The sequence below is a fragment of the Anser anser genome (genome assembly GCF_964211835.1).
Source record: "Anser anser genome assembly, chromosome: 1".
In the NCBI taxonomy this organism is placed as follows: domain Eukaryota; kingdom Metazoa; phylum Chordata; class Aves; order Anseriformes; family Anatidae; genus Anser; species Anser anser.
The window spans coordinates 201,378,162-201,396,324 of NC_139720.1; the positions used below are offsets into that span (position 1 = coordinate 201,378,162).

The 18,163-nt window shown below is 42.5% G+C and overlaps 1 protein-coding gene across 2 annotated transcripts in view; it reads left to right on the forward strand.

The window, feature by feature from the left end:
* The first annotated feature begins 3,714 nt into the window (after positions 1-3,714).
* SLC36A4 (solute carrier family 36 member 4) overlaps positions 3,715-18,163 on the forward strand; it is an 84,266-nt gene continuing 69,817 nt past the window's right edge. Inside the window, exon 1 of one of the 2 annotated variants that reach the window (XM_083816371.1) lies at positions 3,715-4,909. In XM_083816371.1, the coding sequence (XP_083672497.1) occupies positions 4,882-4,909 (28 nt within the window). In that variant the 5' untranslated portion in view covers positions 3,715-4,881. Of the gene's footprint in view, positions 4,910-5,398; positions 5,443-18,163 lie in introns of those variants that run through there. The other variant, XM_083816372.1, reaches the window with a different exon arrangement.

Here is an 18,163-nt window from a genome sequence, read left to right on the forward strand (position 1 = left end):
GATGACCCCAGAGGTCCCTTCCCACCTCAACCACTCTGTGATTCCATGAATCTATTAAATGCAATGGAAAATCAACCTCCAGACTTTCTTTCAAAAATCTTTTCATGTTGAAGGAAGGCAAGCTGTTCCATGCATAGCATGAAACTTCATAGCAAGAAGGTGTAACAAAGTAGTCCCTGAGACAACACACATCAAACTAACTCCCCCTAAAAACTTTAGTCTGCTATCTATTACTTTTTTTTTGAGTAACACTGACCTTTAAGATGCTGACATTTTCAGACAGTTTAGGATTTTCAGTGCTTGATATTTGTACTGAGAAAAAGCAAAAATAGGAATCCTTGGAAATGGGCCTTCACAGACCAGAACAAAGAAAGTAAGGAATTTATATGAAAGGAAGCTCACGTTTGTGACCAGGGAATTTGAAAAAGGTAAATATATATATGTATATATATCTTTTTTCAGGTCAGTGGTAAAATGACCAGAGATACTGGTTTTTGAGACATGGGTAAGCAATAGGCTATTTGGGATCTAGTGAAATGGGGACGCAGTATTCGTATTCAAGGTGATTTCAAAGTGTGCTCTTAAATATGAAACAGTGGTATGAACCTTGGAGCAATGCCAACCATTTGCCAGTCAGACAGGATTATAGTCCACTGGCAAACAGATGGCAACATAATAGAAGGCTACCACTGGCTCATTAAAACATCATGCAAAGTAATCGCCTTGTAACTTAGTACCTGAATAAAAGTTAAAATGTGAACTGTCATAAAAAGAAGTAAGAAACAGTCAGATGTAGGTGGAAAGCTTTTTAGTCTGTTTGTATGTCTGCGCTTCTGACGTCCCCAAATGAAAATGAACACAGAAGATCTAGAAAAGACAGAAGAAAGGGACAAGAATAATCAAAAACACTGAATGGCTTCTCTGCGAGAGGAGGTTAAATAGGCTAGGAGTCTGTCTGAAAAAGATAGGAGAGTACATGACAGTTATCTGTAAACCAAGAATGACTTGGAGAATGTAAACAAATAATTATTTTTTACATTACTAAACTACAGGTTAGCAGTTAAATATCAGGTAGCAGGCTCAAAAGGACACACATTTTTGCAAAATGCATAATTAAACTTTGGAACTTACTGCCATAGGGGTTCTCAAAAAAAGATTCCATGAAGAAATGGGAGAAAAATCCAAGACTTAAGAAGTCCCTAACCTAAAGCTAGCTGAGATCTGTGTGGAGGCATACAAAAATAATATATTTCTGTCTATTTGTTCTGTTCTTATATTTTTTTCCCCTAAAAAATGTTTGGAAGTTCAGCCAAAAATTAAATGTGGGTTTAGAAAGACATAGCAGAGCAACTATTCTAATAAAGAGCATTTAGTAGTCACAATTCTTCCTGAAAACATACTTTGAGGATTTCAGGGTTAACTTTGAATAAAAAAATTTAAAACCCAAGAAGCTGCATATCCTACTCCACCCAGCCTTGTTCTGAACCAACAAAAACAACATGAACAGAATCCGTGATTTCTAATAGGCAAGTTTTATAAGCTATTCAGAATATGAACTTAGGGTAAATAAGCATTTGGTGACTGCAATATTCACATCATGAAGTAAATTTGCATTGATGGATGAATGACTAGAAATAAACCAGATGTTTGCATTAAAGCAAATCTTCCTGTCCTTGTTAAAGAGAAACAAGACAAATATTACAAATTCACGAATATCCATCATAGCATAGACTCGTGAATTTTCTGAACATTTATTGATCACCACTGGCTGCTCAGGTACTTGATACATTTATTGGAGCATACTACAAAAATCTCCCTGAACAGATCATAAACCTCTTCCCTGAGGAATGATCTCTGATGCAAATAGTGGCAAGTAGTAGAAACAAATGGTTTTCCTCTGGATAGGATGTGAAATAATGATGTATTATGTCCTTAAATCTTTTCAACACATATGAAGGATTTATTGTGTGCTAAGTCCTGAAATGCAATGACAAAGTAGAAGGAATGAACACTCTTAGCTGAATACACATTTTTAATATAAATTAATGATCGGATACACTTTTCTGCAGGCAACAAACTTTGGTGGTGTTAGAAACAGCAGAGAATATAGAATGTCCATGAATATAAACAAAAAAAATATATACTAAGTAAGTGATTGACTCAAAAATTGTAATTAGCAAGTCAGTTCCTTAAATCAATAACATGCAGTCACAGACTGCCTATGGAGACCCCTTTCCAAAATGAATTTGAGGAAGCCAACAGCTCACATGCACAGTTCATTTTTGTAATGAAACTTTGGAGAAGCATGATACTATGAAATAAACATAAAACTGAAAAAAAAAGAAAGTCAATGTTTTTCCTACTGGAAGTTATACTTTGTAGATAATTGAATTAATGATGCTTGTATGAAGATAATTGAAGCTTCTTGGAAGCTTCAGAAGATTCTCGCATCTCTCCTAGGTAGGAAAGAAAAAACTAATTATTTCATTGTACACTCCCATTGCAAAAAATAGTGCTCTGATTTAGGAAACTGACAACTGGAAACTTTATTACTTAAATCATATCAGGCATAGATACAGGCAAAAAGTTGTGATAAAAAAATACCAATGGGTTATTCTGGGAGCAACTAGCACAAATGCTAGTTAAAGTATGGGAGCCAAATTAGTGGGAGATCAGTCTCCAAGTGTTGAAAAGTGTCAATAGAGTAAGCTTGACTGGAGAAGGTTTTATCAAAGGCTGTTCCTGTTAGGCTAGATAGCATAATTTCAGCTGAAAATCATTGGAGCTTTGTGTGTTTCTTTTAGGTAAAATACCATACCTTCCATTCCCTTCTTCTCTTACCTCTGTATCCTCAAATAGCATTATATTAAGGTCTTCAAACCATGGAAATAAAAATTCATGGAATTATAGAAGCTTTTATTGTACACTGCTTAAAATGCTTAATTTCAGAGTAAAGGTTCAGGGAGCAAGGATTCTGAATATTACTTCAGAGTGACCTGGAGTTCTGATTACATTTTTGATTACAGACTATAGTTGAAATTTGTTTTAACACCTTGAAAGACTTGATTTCCGAAGATTAATAAATAAATAAATAAATCAATAATGCTAGTTTGTTTGGACAATGATAAATATTACAGAAAATACTTTTTTTTTCTCCCCCCCCCCCTAATATGGATAGAAACATTTGCTAATAAGCAAAAGTTTTCCTAAAGTGCGCTGCTTCAAACTGTTTCACTTTCTATGTTTCCCTGAAGTTTATTTTGCTTATTAGTGAAGCTCTTAGGAAATCATACTCGTATCTACAGGAGAGCACAGAGAAAATGCAGTATTGCTGTGGAAGTTCAGAAAGTGAGGAACTTCATAAGAAACAACTGCTTATAAATAACGTATCATATCAGAAACTCTTTTCTTGTTCCAGCTGTTGATGCATAATTAACTGTGATTATTCCAAATATCCTTTTTTTTTTTTTGAATAGTTTTTTGTTTTCATATAGGGAAAACAATTTGAAATTGTTGGAGCTGGTGTGCTTTCAGGAAGCCAAATCGCAAATCACCAACAGATCTGTTAAGCATTACCGAATTCTTGACTTCCACCTTGTGTTCGGTCTTTGCTTATTAATTACGGCTTTGTCACGGCAGTGCCTTGCCTGAAGCTGGGCTCCCCACCCTCACAGAGGGTGGCAGATGTCACCGTCCCTGGGGGTGTTCAAGGAAAGGTTGGACGTGGTGCTTAGGGACATGGTTTGGTGGGTGACATTGGTGGCAGGGTGACGATTGGACCAGGTGATCTTGCAGGTCTTTTCCAACCTTAATGATTTTATGATTCTGTGCCAGCGGGACTTTATGGGGTCACCAGACCTGGGACTGCAGCAGACACAAGAACCATCAGGCAGCCTGTGCTGGCTTAAGAGCAGCTGCTCCTGAAAGATATAAAGGAGATTAAAGTGGATGCAAGTTAATTCCGGTAGCAATGGAAGGCAAAAGTGTACTAGGCATTGCGTACACAAGGGGCGAGCTTTGCCTCGGGCTACGCGACCCTGAGGGCTGATTACAAGGTGGAGGCAGGAGCTCCCTCACCACAGGGTGCTGTGGGGAAGCCACAGGGAAGCCGTGCACGGCCACCACAGGTGGCCACCCTGAGAGGCCCGGGAGGCTGAGGGAAAGGCTGGGCCAGCTCTGAGGGCCACAAGGGGAGGCCTCCAGCAGCGCTGACCCTGACCTGCAGCACAGCCCAAGCAGGGACAAGCCTCACTTGTGCAAATTGGAGAAACTCGGGTATTTGAAAGGGCAGGAGCTTAGCAGGGCAGTCAGTGACAGGACCTCATCAATGTATATAAATATCTGAGGGGAGGGTGTCGAAAGGGTGAAGCCAGTCTCTTTTCAGTTGGGCCCAGTGACAGGATTAGAGGCAACAGGCACAACCTGAAGCCCAGGAGGTTCTGGCTCAGTATGAGGGGACACTTCTGTACTGTGAGGGTGACAGAGCACTGGGACAGGCTGCCCAGGGAGGTTGTGGAGTCTCCTTCTCTGGAGATAACCCAAACCCGCCTGGATGCCATCCTGCGCAATGTGCTCTAGGTGATTCTGCTCGGCAGGGGGTCAGACTGGGTAATCTCCAGAGGTCCCTTCCAACCTCGGCCATTGTGTGATTCTGTGACTGGTGTTGCGTTGGGACACAGGGCACTCAGTGGCAGGAAGGTGTTGTGTTGGGGCACAGACACAAGCTCCGGGCTGAGGAGGCCCCATCCCCGATCTCCCTCCCTCAGCTCTCTCCCTTCCGCCGGCTCTCTGCGACTCGCCCCCGCTTGCCAGGCGCATGCGCAGCGGCTGTGGGCGCCGGCCGGCTCCACCGTGGCGGAAGGAGAGGAGGCCGGCACGGAGATGGACGCCGCCGGCAAGGAGGAGCTGGGTGAGCCGCGCCGCGCCGCCCGCCGACAGGGCCAGCCTCGGGGCAGCGGGGCGGCAGCGGGCCGCGGGACGGAGCGGGGAGGGCTGCGAGGAGCCGCCGGCCGCTTTCCTCCTCCCTCCCCCCGGAGGCGGAATGGTTCGGCCCGCGGGGGGCTGCGCTCGGCGCGGCGGGGCGGGCGGGTCGAACCATCCCACCCGCGGCGGGGGGGGGGGGGGGCGTCGCTGCTGGGTGGCGGGTTGCGGGAAGGGGCTGAGGGGAGGGGAGTGGGGCTCGGGGGGCTTTGGGGGCTCGAAGGACTTTGGGGGCTCGGTTCCCGCAGCCAACAGCCGGGCTGAGCCGGTGGGAAGGAGCCTGCGGGGGTGTTAGGGGAGCAGGCGAAGGGGTTGGGAACCACTGCAGGGGTGGGAAGACCCCCAGAGCCTCCCCTGCCCTAAAGACCCCGTCCCCAAAGCCTCCCCCCCACCAAAGCCTCCCCCCGCAAAGCCCGACTCCCCCCCAAGCCTCCCCCAGCTGGTTTTGGAGTTCGTTAAGAGGTTACGATCTTGGCTAAAAGTTTATGGAAACCCTTTCCGTTCACTGCTTTAATTTTTCATGGCAAAATCCGTGTCTCGTGTGTCCGTGTGTGGGTATTTTAGCTGTATTTCTTGCAGACTGCTCCTCAGACCTACTCTCAGTGTGCGTGGGTACCTGTATGTTCACCTCTTTACTTGTATGTTCGTCGATGGAGCTGGTTTAGTGCCCGGTATTGCTGAGTTTTGGCTGGAGTGGGGGTCTCGCCTCAAGTGTTTCACTGTAATCCGAAGAGTTCCTCCTGTCCAGGGCTGCTGGTGGAAGCAGGAGGCTGACCGGATTTTATGTTCCCTCAGGCTGATCCGTCTTGCAGCGAGCGATTGCTACCTAGGGACTAAAGCGAAAGGAGGAAATTTTAGCTTCCCTGTCAGCTGCTCAGGTTCACAGACCTGCCGGAGGTCGTGGAATACCTAGAACCAGATTATTTTTATTTTACAGGCTTACCTGTTTAAAAATGCAGATAAAGACCTGATAAGATTTCAGAAGCTTTTTACATGGTTCTGTCGTATTGACGACTTAAATTAAGTTCCTACTGATAAACTATCAGTGAACATGCTATCAATCAGACCGTCAATTAGCAATTGGCAGTGTGTTAATCATGTAGAAATGTGTAGTTTGTTCTGGACAGGACAGTGGATTATTTAAGACTAATCTTTTTCCACATAAATGGTCCATTGTTGGTTGGGGTAGAAATGTTTCTCTGAGAGAGAAGCAAGTATAACAAGCTAGGAAGACCTTTGGTTTTATAATTCAAGTGTCTTGTTCTATTAGTCTTCTGGATTTGGGGGGTTATGATGCAAAAGCAGACAGCTCTTCCTGCTTACTGAGTGACATTATTGACTTCTCAACATTTATTAATGTTGATAACTTTTAGTCATAAACGAATGCTATCATAAAGTTGGATAAATTGACTTTATTACATTGCAGTCTGCCATAATAAAACATTGCAATAGCTTTAGAGTTCATGGCAAAGAAACAAAGCCAACGAAAGGTAATGTGAAACAGTATTTTTCTGGAAAATATATCTAGTGGTACTTTATAGCAATTAAAAAAACCCCACATTTATTTTAAAACAGATGAGATTTCCTTTTTAATTTTCGTTCCGGAAAATGCATTTATTTTATTTTATTTTTATTTTATTTTTTTTATTTCTCTTGCATCCAGTAGGAGTTAGAGTTGTGGAGAATAAGAGGGAGATGATCTGTGTGTGGTTGAATGGGATTATCTGTTAGCTGCCCCTTGAACTAGAAATAGACTCAAAATACTTCCAATCCAGGCAGTCCTGCCCCTGGCACTTCTGTTCACTGTCACTTCATGTTGATCAGGAGTTTCTGCGTCCGCTGTGGGAGCACATGACTGAGTAACTGGGTACATCCCATGGGAGTCCAGTGTTTGGAGAGTGCTTTACAGTTTGGCTTCTGCAAAAAGTGTTGTGAAGGTTCTTCACAGGCTGAAGTTTGGGGAGTGGAGGAACGTATTTGTGGTTAAAGGATTAACTGAGGGTTGTGTTGTGAGTTGCTTACTGAACCAGCTGCAGATTCTGGAAATAATGAGTGTTTCTTTGGAACTAAATTTTTAGAGCCTCGGTTCAGACTGCTGAATCGAAGACCTCTTCCACAGCTTTAAGATGATAAATTTACCACCTGTAAACTGAACGGGGTTGCTGAGCAAGCCAAGTGCTTGTCATGATGGTGGCTGTTGCCTGATGTGGGTGTGTTTTCTGTGTTAAAGACCAGGGGAGCTCACTGCAGGGCATCAGCTGCTCAGAGACTTAGTCACGAATCTTGTCCCGTAGGAGAAGCCTGCAGGTTTGGTTAGGTGACAGCACCTCTAGGCATGCTTGTAAGTTATGAGTATGGCACTCTACCCTGCGAGAAAATACCAGCATAAAACCCTGTTGGGGCTCATATAAAGATTAAGTGGGTCTAATTTTCACTTCTGTGCAGCAGTCAAGGCAACAGCAAATTAAATTGGGTCTGTGTCCCTCTTACAGAGAGAGGTAATAAAGCTTTCACGGGACTGAATCTTCTGCCCTGTTTCTGGCCATGTTAGCATGTTCTTGTGTAGAAACTGTGACTAACTGAATTATCTACAAGCCCCCCTTTGATTAATGCTTTAGCAAAGCATTTTGCACATTCAAAGTGCTGCTCCAGCAAGATCTGTCTTCCTTCTCCCATAAACGGAGCAAAACCAGCTGGTGTAAGTGATGATAAGCTATATCCTGTCCCCCAAGCACTTTATACTTACATGTCAAATCCAGTTCTTTGTAAGATTGTACTGACTTCAAAAGCCCTCAAGGAAAAAAAGAAAACAAATTGTTAAATTGGATTTAGAAAACAGGTTTTAGACAGGAATTTGCTTAGGAGGTGACCTTCTCAGAAGGAACAATGGCAGATTGTATTTGACTGTTTTTAGTATTTCCTTTGTCTTTAACTTGTGAGGCAGCTGTGGCGAACTGCTTCATCCTTTTGTCTCCGTTTCAGCCCGAAATGACCAAGCTTAGTTCTGTCTTGTGTGGTGATAATAGGTTCAGATAATTTTTGAAATGCTAATTGCTTGAGCAGTACAGAAAAGCTGAAGTTCTCAGTGAAAATTAATTTGCTTGCAGAGCTTTCCAACCAAAGGGTTACTTGAGTATGCTATAGCCAGCTTTAGAAGTAAGTACGTTTAGTTACAGTTCAACAATTTCTTTGTCAGTATGTCCATAAATGTTGGCAAGATGCTGTCAAATATACTTGAAGATACGAAACTGGAAATGTTGGTCAGAACAATTTAAACACTATAATTTAATCCCCCACTCTATAACGAGTGATTGACTTGTGACTGAAGTTCCACAAGCCGTCTTTGAGGGTAGAGCGTTGTGTGATTGTAGTGTGACACGTATTTGTAATGGATCAGTGATTTCTCCAGTGCATTAAGGAGTCAGTGTAACGTTGCAGTGCTAATTCTTGGAGAAGATAAGCATTTTGTGTCGCCTCACTGATAGTAGTGGTACTCGTAGAGCTTTTTTAGCATCCTTCTTAGGTGGGTGTTCACAGAAGAAAGCAGAAACAATGACAGATATTCAAGTAACTGGTAAAGACAGTCTGGATGGGGTATGTTGTCTGAAAAGAATTTTGTGGTAGCACAAGGAGAAGAGAGATTTGTATGGGGTGATGGAGAGATGGGGTTGAAAATCGCTTGGTGCTTTGGCTAAGTAAAAACAAAAGCATGCATGTGAGTGAGTTGCCTCATTCTGAATTGTGGTGAATCATGAAAGATGATGCAAATCATGGAATCATAAAATGGTTTGGATTGGAGGGGACCTTTAAGATCATTTATATCCACTGCCATGGGCAGGGACACCTCCCACCAGACCAGGTAAGCCTCATCCAACCTGGCCTTGAACACCTCCAGGGATGGTCCACAACTTCTCTGGACAAAATTTTTGGTGAATACCGTAACTGGACTGGATCTTTAATAGTGCTGTTTGTATACATTTGGGACAGCTTGGTGGAGCACGGACCTAAGGTAGGCTAAGGTGTGTGCTTTGTGAGACAGCAGTCAGCCAGCCTCACTTCCGATTCAGGTATGGCATGCTTGTGCTGCTCTTGTGGCTGGAGTGTCATACCCTATTTATGCACACGGGACCTTTCTAGGAAGAAACCTACGTGAATGTGTGTATTCCATGCTGGTTTTCTGTCCATGGCTGTGGACTTCTCAGAACAGAAAGTTTCAGGCTAGATCCAAGGATGCAAAGCACTTGCTCTTCTACTTTGTGGGTACGTACCTCCTTTATGGGGTAGAGAAGCCTTCAGCTTTCTTGGCTGGCATGCTCTGGACCACAAGGTTGAATCCGTTAAATCTGGATGTTATGCAAATCTGGATGTTATGCAAATCTGGATGTCAGTGGGAGTACAGATTGTGCAGCTGGGACACAGCTGCAGTACCCAACAGTTGAAATCTATTAGCAAACGAAACCCATGCTTAGAAGTTGCATGATTCAAAATTTATATAATGTCTCACTACTGTTACTGTTAACTGGTTCACATATTTTAGGGCCGGGTATATGCTAGCCATGGGATAAAGGAATAATGATGGGGAGAAGTAGTAATTCAGGAACGTTTTTATTGTCTAGAACAGTAGCCAAATATTGTTGGAGTGCTTTACGTAACATAATATTCGAGGGAAACCTGTAATAGATGTCATCATCACAATGTGAGTTGGTGTTACTTGCTGTTACCTGGGTTTTAAATCTCTTCTAGTGGAATTTATTCTCGAAGGAGTTACTATATTAAAATAGGACATGAACTGTCAGATTGGGTGTACAGATAAGAAACAGATGTTGAGAGTTCTCATTTTAGCTATTTCTGAGAACGTGGATGAGTAACTGACTGGATCTACTGCAGTTCTCTCAGTATCTGTTGCCCAGGAGTGGTATGCTAAGGGGTGGTTGAAGACACTTCAGTGTACTGTTATCATGGTTATGCATGGGTCCCATGAGACAAAAAATATACATAAATGTACATAAATAGATGTAGATTGGAAAGTGCTAATTGTTCTAATTGTGAGTTTTACAAACAATGTTTTAGTGGGTGCTTACTCTACAATCTGATTCTTCCACTCGAGAATTTGTTTTCAGAGGTTAATCTGTATGTTCTGGATTTTTACTTTTTTTTTTTTTCCTCTCTCACATGTAAATATATGTGAGAGATTTTTGTGGCTGTACACAGTTTCTCCAGACTTCCCACGAGCTATATGCATAAAGGACATACAACTTCAATGTCTGTTTTATGGGGAAGGACATTTAATGATAGTAACATTTTTCTTGGTTGTCTACGTTGCCAATATCAAAGTTGTTACTTTTGACTTCTTTTTAAGAAAAAATTCTCTGTTTCCAGGCATGTGCTTAGGCTAATAAATGTCTGCATAATAATAACTGGGTTAAAATGTCTCGCCTCTGGTAAAGGGAGGCCAGTCATAGAGGGTAATTAGTTAAAGCCTCCTACTGTGCTCTAGTTGTGTGCAATCTTCCTGTTCTTGTGACCAGCTACCAGTGGCCGTGGAGCTTTGGAAAGCCTAGTTTTATTTTTGAGATGCGTTAGATGAACTATTTCTTCTTTTTAGGATTATCTGTTTAATCAGCATTTAAGAAGTTTTGTTTAGTACAGCAGTGTGGCAAACTAATATCCAAATTAGTTACGCAATGCAAATAGTATGAAGTGAACATCAGCAGATACTATCTGCAGGAAAGAAACATATACAGATGTTTGTTTGATTTTAATAAAGCTTTACATTTGTTTTAGTGGGACATTTGGGAGAATATCGTCTTCTTTCTGTGGTCAAATAAACCTATTTTCAGTGTTCAAGGTGAAATCTCCTCCTTTCTCTAGAACAGCTGGTGCTATATTCTTCAGGTAAAGAAAATCTGCATAAGAATACTACTCTGACATGTATCAGCTTGGAACGTGAATGTTGGCTGGCTTCTGGTGTTTGGATGTGTTTGGAAGAAGCGCGTTTAAAGAAATGTCTAACACCCCATCATTCTGTTAACTTCTATTGACATTCAAGCCTTCCTTCATTTCATCTTCTATAATTCTTCAGTGATGATGGACAACTTAGCATGAGGTATACTGAAAGCAGAGTGTAGGTGATGTATTATGCAGCAGAACGTGCTACGTATGCAGAAGAAGTTTGGTTTGTTTGGCATCTTGCGACTGCAGAAGAGCAACCTCTCCTTGCAAACCAGGTTCCGTGCTATTGGGACTCAAGTTTTATGTGAAACTTGTTGCGCATCAAGACACTTTGTAAATAAAACTTTAATGTGGTTTTCAAAGTAAATATTTTTTTTTTATGATGCGTATCTTTTCTGTTATCAGCAGTAGTTCACAGCCTTCTCTTGAGAATGCGACGGACTATGAAATTGGGGTGTTCTGTTGCGTAAGTGACGTGAATAAAATAGCACAATAATGCGGGAGAACAGGTTCTAAAAAAACCTGTTGTTTATACCTCCACAGGATTTGGAAATAAATATTGAAGTCACCATGATAAACGTATTTACACATGTTTACACACCGCGTTTTCCCTGAAAGGATGGTCACGTTCTTTCCCCAAGTAGTTAAAATCTGGGGGCCGTATTAATTTCAGTGTTGCCTTCCTTTTGGGTTCAGATGATTGTGTACTGTGGAAGACTCTGCAGTGATGAAGGAGCGCAAACTCGAAGCAGTCTATAAAGTTGGAATAAGCTAATATGCTGAGACCACATGCTTACAGTCGTTTGTTTTGCTTATGAGGTTGTGTGCTGTAGTTTAGAGAATTCAGCTGTGAATGTTGGCAGTTTGATGGGTCTCGAATCTCATCAAAGAATCTTGAAATGGCAGATTGGCTGGAGAAGTAGGCTCAAGTACAGAACGTGTACTAAAAGGCATAGGGAGAACTTACAGAGCAGATCTTAAACACATTTGTAGGGTATACAGTACAAATTCAGGAAAAAAAAAAGTATTCAGAAAAAAATAGTACTTTTGAAGCTGAGGAGAAATACGTTGGCTTGGAGGGAAGTGCACAAAGGTGAAAATAATCTAGGGACTGGCATGGAGCTGGGATAGGGGAGGGTCAGGCTGGGTGTTAGGAGAAGGTTCTGCACCCAGAGGGTGGTCGGGCACTGGGACAGGCTCCCCAGGGCAGTGGTCACGGCACCGAGCCTGAGAGAGTTCAAGAAGCATTTGGACAGCGCTCTGAGACACAGGGTCTGATTTTTGGGTGGTGCTGATTGGAGCCAGGCGTTGGACTTAATGATACTTGTGGATCTCTTCCAAGTTGGGATATTGTATGATTCTATGAATCAAACCTGAAGTATTTGTGTTGTTTTGACTTGGAGATAATTTAATGGATCCAGAAGAGAATGTCTGCAAGAGAAAGAGAACATGTTGTCAAAGTTGTCCATGCTTGAAGATCAATAATATGGAAAATCTTTTAATGAAAAGATTAGGAAATAGTATGATGAGAAAATAATTCATAGCAAAAATTCAGCCCCAGAGGCTCTCTGCTGCATCATCCCCAAGACAAGGGCTGTACGGTCACATCTCTCCTTTTTGGACAACGCGACACCTCCACCTCGCCTGCCCTGCCTGTCCCTCCTGAACAGCACTCCAGCTGTGGGACTCATCCCACCAAGTCCCACTGACAGCAATGGTATCATAGCTCTGGGAAAGGACCAAAGCTTCCAGTTCGTCCCATTCATTCCTCATACTGTGTGTGTTGGTATACAAGCATTTTGGACATGCTCCTGAACCCTCAGCGCTCCCTGGGGCATCATAAATGCTCCTGTTAGCCTTGCCACCCTCAGGCAGTGCTGCACCAGCCCTTGGCTTAACCTCATTTTTCCTAATGGCATCCCCTTCCATCTATCCTGGTTTCAAGCTCTCTCAGTCAGTCCTGACAGGTTACGAGCCAAGAAACCTTTCCCTGTTGAGACAGGTGGGTCCCCTCGGGCCCCAGCAGGCCTGATGTCTTGAAGACTCTTCCATGATTATAAAACCCCAAATTCTGATGGAGGCACTGGTCTTGGAGCCAGGCATTGATGACCTGAGCTCACCCGTTTATTTCCTGTCTCTCCCCATTACCGGGAGGGTTGAGGAAAACCCTCTCTGTGCTCCTGAACCCTTTAGTCATCTTCCCATGGCTCCAAAATCTCTAGGTAGACCCCAGGCTTCCTGTAGCTACCTCCTTGGTACCGACACAAAAGAGGAGAAGTGGGTGATACTCCAAGGGATGTTGCTTGCTAACAAGTTTCCTGGTAACATCCCTGATCCAAGGCAGCAGGCTCTGTAAAGAGGCCAGACCTCCTGCAGATCCAAATAGCAAAGATTTTTTTTTCCCCCCTTAGAATTACTATATTGGGGGTGGCGGTGCATGAACAGGCTTAAACGTTTAAGTATGTGAGGGCAATGTGAATGGTATGAAGGATGGAGAGGCAGGAACAGGGTCATCAGCTGGGAGAGGCTGATGTTTCGGAGTGGTCATTGATGTAAACTTTACAGTGTGAGCTTTCTCCCTGCCTCGTTCAGAACGCCCATCTTCTCGTTGCTGCCATAGTACCAGTCCTGAATGAAGGTAAGGTAACCCAGACAAAGAACAGATGAATCATTCTGGAGAGTCGGCACCTCCATTTCACAGATTATCTGTCGTCCTGTTCTTCTGGGGCTTCCATGGCAAATGCAGTGAATTTAAATAAAAGGAGACAGTATATTTTGTATGACCTGCATATATCTTCCTTCTGTTCCCTTAATTCTTACATCTAAAAAAGCTTTGCTCGTTGTCAATATCAGTCAACGGCGGTGTGGGACAGATGGTTTTGTGAACAAACCTGCGGAATAGAAAGGTGGCTGGGACACAGGAGCTTAAGGCTCAAGAGCAGAGGTAAGGTCGGCCACGGGAACAGAAGTGTTGGTGTCCGCTACAGACCACCAAGAGAAGAAGAGGTGGATGAAGCTGTCTTTAAACAACTGGGAGAAGCCTTCTGCTCGTAGGTCCTGGTTATCGTGGGGGACGTAACCACCTAAGACCTGCCAGGGAGGCAATTTGGCAGGGCCCAAGGAACTGGAATTGCTTGTATTGCTTGTTGATAGAGATTTTGATACTGAAATCTTACTCTGCAGTACTTTAAAAATGTTTTAAGATGTTTCTGGTATGAATTAAATTACCAGTTGTTGCAAATATGTGTATCTTGCTTTGGGCTTATTTTGTATGATATTTCCTATGTTTTTGTGGAATGTACTGAAATAATCATGACTTTTTTTTTTTTACATTGATGATGAAATAAAATGTAAAAAATCAAGGATTTTTTCTTTATTTTTGGACCATCCTTCAGTAAGCTACATAACTGCATCACACAAAAAGTTAATGATGGTTAAGAAAAAAATCCTAGCTAGACTGAAGGTAATTAGATTCTAAACTCTTTAAGGCAAAGGCTTTTTTCTTTATGTTTCTGTGGAGCGGTTGCTGGCCCACAGTTAGCAGTCAGTTAAGCAATTATCAGAGCTTTGATAGTGGTAACATTGACTCTGAGATTGCTTTAGGCACGGACAAACGAATTTTCGAGGGAAAAGCTTGTTTTAGAAAAATTCTCATTTAAAAACTGAGGGGAACGCTGGCGTATGTCTAAATCTGTTCTTAGTAACTGTGTTTGCAACCAGAAAAAATAGTAAATTGGGAGAAAAGTGAAATGGGATGTTTATAGAACTTGCAGTCTTCTGAGAGGGATCCCAGAGAAAGTTACGTGGTGAGCTCTGTGTGTGCTCATCTCTGAAGTTTCGGTGTCAGACTGGAATGGAAGAAGAGAAATTCACTTTTCTCCCTTGGCCGAGCAGTTCCTGACATTCAGCTGTGCTGCTGGTCCTGAAAGTCGTGCTGGCATCTGGAAGGTAGAGAGGCAGAGCTGCTTACACCAAGGGTTTGAAAGATGCTTGACAATACCTGAGCCTAATAAGTGTGTATATATATATATATATATATATATATATATATATTTTGTTGTTTTTTTTAATTGGCATACAATACAGTGTGTGGCCAAAGGTTAAAAATACAACTATAATTCATGCAGATTGAAGTGTTCCTAGCTGCAAGGGGATATCCAAGAGTTTTGTGTTGTCTCAACACCAAGATGAAAACATTGCTTTGTGCTGCTCTTCTGCCTTACTCGTGGGTGATCCCTTTACCGTAGTGTGGCAGGCACAGTGGATGTAAATTAGCTTTTGGTTGCCAGAGGTGTTTCTTTCAGGATTGCTGCGAAGGAGTGGGCTTCTGAAAGTACAAAAATACTGTTAGTTAATTACAACTCAGGTGAGCTTCCTATCGACTAGAAGTGTTTCCTCAAGAAGGGTGATTGTGGCAGCATTGTTCCTGAGAAAATAAGCGTTAATGGAAGTTGGTTTGAAGAGGAGCATCTAGCAACAGTCTAGGAACAGAGGTGGGGAACCCAGATTGTGGACTTCAGAGGAACAAACACCCTGTCCAGCCTCCTCCCAGGGCTGTCTCAGGAGAACCTCCAGTGCCCTGATCCAGATGTGAAGCCAGTCAAGATGTCAATGGGAGCGGCTCAGAGGCTCACCTTTTGGATGTGTGTGCACGAGAAGCACCTCCAGGCTCTGGTTACTGGAGAATCAGGGGATCAAGGGCAACTCCTTGAGAGAGAGACCCCCATGAGGCCTGGGGGTCAGGTGCCTTGGAGGCTTTTGTGCTTGGTTATCAGTGACTGGGAAGACTGGGATGAAGGGGCAGCCGCTGGGTAGGCTGTCTGAACCCAATTCGGGAGAGATCCACGTTGAATAACCACGTATTTCCCACTAGTGGACCTTCATCCCGCTCAGCCAGAGAGGGGAGCGGGATTAGACTGGTGCTTTTTGTATTTCTGCCTGTGTAGTCAGCCATGTGCACGTGAATTTGTGTACAGTCTCCATTTTTCCACAGCGCTGGTTGTGGAATCACATCCTCAGCATTGCCACATCCTCCTAGGAAACGTGGAACCTGCACCAGAACTACCCAAATCCTGGTATTACTAGTGATCAATAGCAGCAGTGTTCTCCATCAGTAGTTTTGCTAGATTTCCTCCAGGCGTCTGCTTTAATTGTATTGTATAGGAGCACGATACAGGCTGTTAGGCACCTTTAAAGTGATGTAGCAGGGCAGCACTGGGGGGCTGCTGTTTGCATCCTCCCTTCCCGCAGTGCTTGGAGGAGCAGTCCCAAGGGAGGCTACCCCCAAAACGGGCAGGCGGTGGAGGGGGAGAGGCAAAAGAGACGCGGCAAGACGACGGCGTTGCAGCAAAGGCTTCTTGATGAAAGCAGGTATTCAGCTGGGCCAAAGAGATGATCAAAAGCAAGAAATTCTTGCAGGAGATCCCAGGGGTGATGACAGAGTTTGATGCCATCTGGAGCTGCTAGAAAGAAAGTGAAAAAAGGCTTTACAAACGCTTTTATCATTTTTGGTTTTATCCAACCAATTCTTAGTTATATCTCTTTTAAGAAGCAAAGTAGCGAAGCGTTCTCGTGATCCTGGCTTGTCTTCCCTGTCTTTCTGGGGTGCTTGATTTGAAGAAGAAAATTAAAGCAATTCTATCTCAACACTGTTGGGTCCATCATACTCCTAGATAGGAACCTCACTTGCTGCACACGCTGTCACTATTGCTTAACTTTGCAAACACTGCTACAAAATGTAAGTCAAAACAGGAGAAGTAAATTAATGATGATTTCTTCTGTATATTGTTGAATCTCATGTTGTCACAGACTTTGCACACTTTTAGTTTGTTCTGTTCCATGTCAAAACATTTAATCTATCTCAATTTGTATAATTGGAATATTGCTGAGTGTAAACTTGATTTACACTGGCCTTGCCAGTTGGGTCTGTGACCTCTGACGTTGTATTCCACTGGGCACCTTTTGCTTTTGTCAAGTGCTTTCATTATTGGCTTTCAGCTTTATCGAAACTTAATTCAGATGACCCGTTGCTGTCTTTAGTATACTTCGATCTATCTACTGGATAAGCCTTCTTCTGTTTTATAGGATATATAATGCTTGTTTTGTGGTTGTTCTTTGAAGTTCCTATTGCTTATGACTGTATTCAGTGCCTTGCTGCTGCGTTAGACATCGTTAAGGTTTTGTAAAGACCTTAAGGATTTGTTGAACACCCGATTTTCAGCGTGTTCTGCATTTCTGATCAGGTTTCGTGCACATATCTTGTTTCCGCAATAAGTAGTAATTTTATTAGATTGAGCATAAAGAGTCCCCAAATAAGCATTGTATCTGCTGCTTTCTTTTAAATGCTTCTGCAGTCTCACTGGTGTTAAAAATTTCACGCATGTGAAGTGAGCATCCCTATTTTTCTTATGAAGTGAATAAGCTTAGCATGGCTAAGGTATTTAAAGTTCACTCAAACTGTGTTGTTTCTTTTTTTTTGCTTTCTTAAGTGAAGCATGTTTTGATATAATTAATGCTTATTTAATGTGTTCAGAGTTCTGTAATTAATGCGGTAAATTAGTAAGATGTGCTGTTGCATTCTTAGAAATACTCAGTAATTTTTAAAAATAAGTAGAAAAAGGCAGCGTAAAATCACGTAAGAATAGGATTTTCTTGTGTGTGTGAAAACCGCAGAGGTTGAGATTTATTCAACTGATTTTATGAATGGGTACTGCAGAAGGCAGGTAATCTTTTTGGTTTTGGCAAGATTTGTTTTACAGAACTGTAGTCATTTAAAAATGGTTATAATTTAATCAACATTAAATTGCAAAAGCTGCAAGGTTTGCCTGAAAGCCAGTTTTGTTCATTGCTTGCTGTTGCTTAGCTCTTTTATTTAGCTGGATAGCAAGGCTGCATTTGTTGACGGCAGTGGCAGTTTATGCTACTTAAAAAAGTTCATGAAATTGCAGCTCAAGCATGTAGTATAAATCAGTTATCTTGGTTTTCTTACCAGTGTTTGGAGACATCTTCTGTTGTACCTCTCAGTTTTAGGATGGGATGGCTCTGGGGGGTGCCCTTGCTCTCCACTAGTAATAGGCTAAGTGCTTAGCATTGAAACAGCTAACAGCACCTAAGATGAATCTCATCCTTTCCTAACACTGGATGACTTTTCCGTTTGGCTGTACGTTGTATTAGCTTGCAAAATGGTCTAAACCATCAACATTTTGATGATACAAAGTTGTTTTCCTTAATG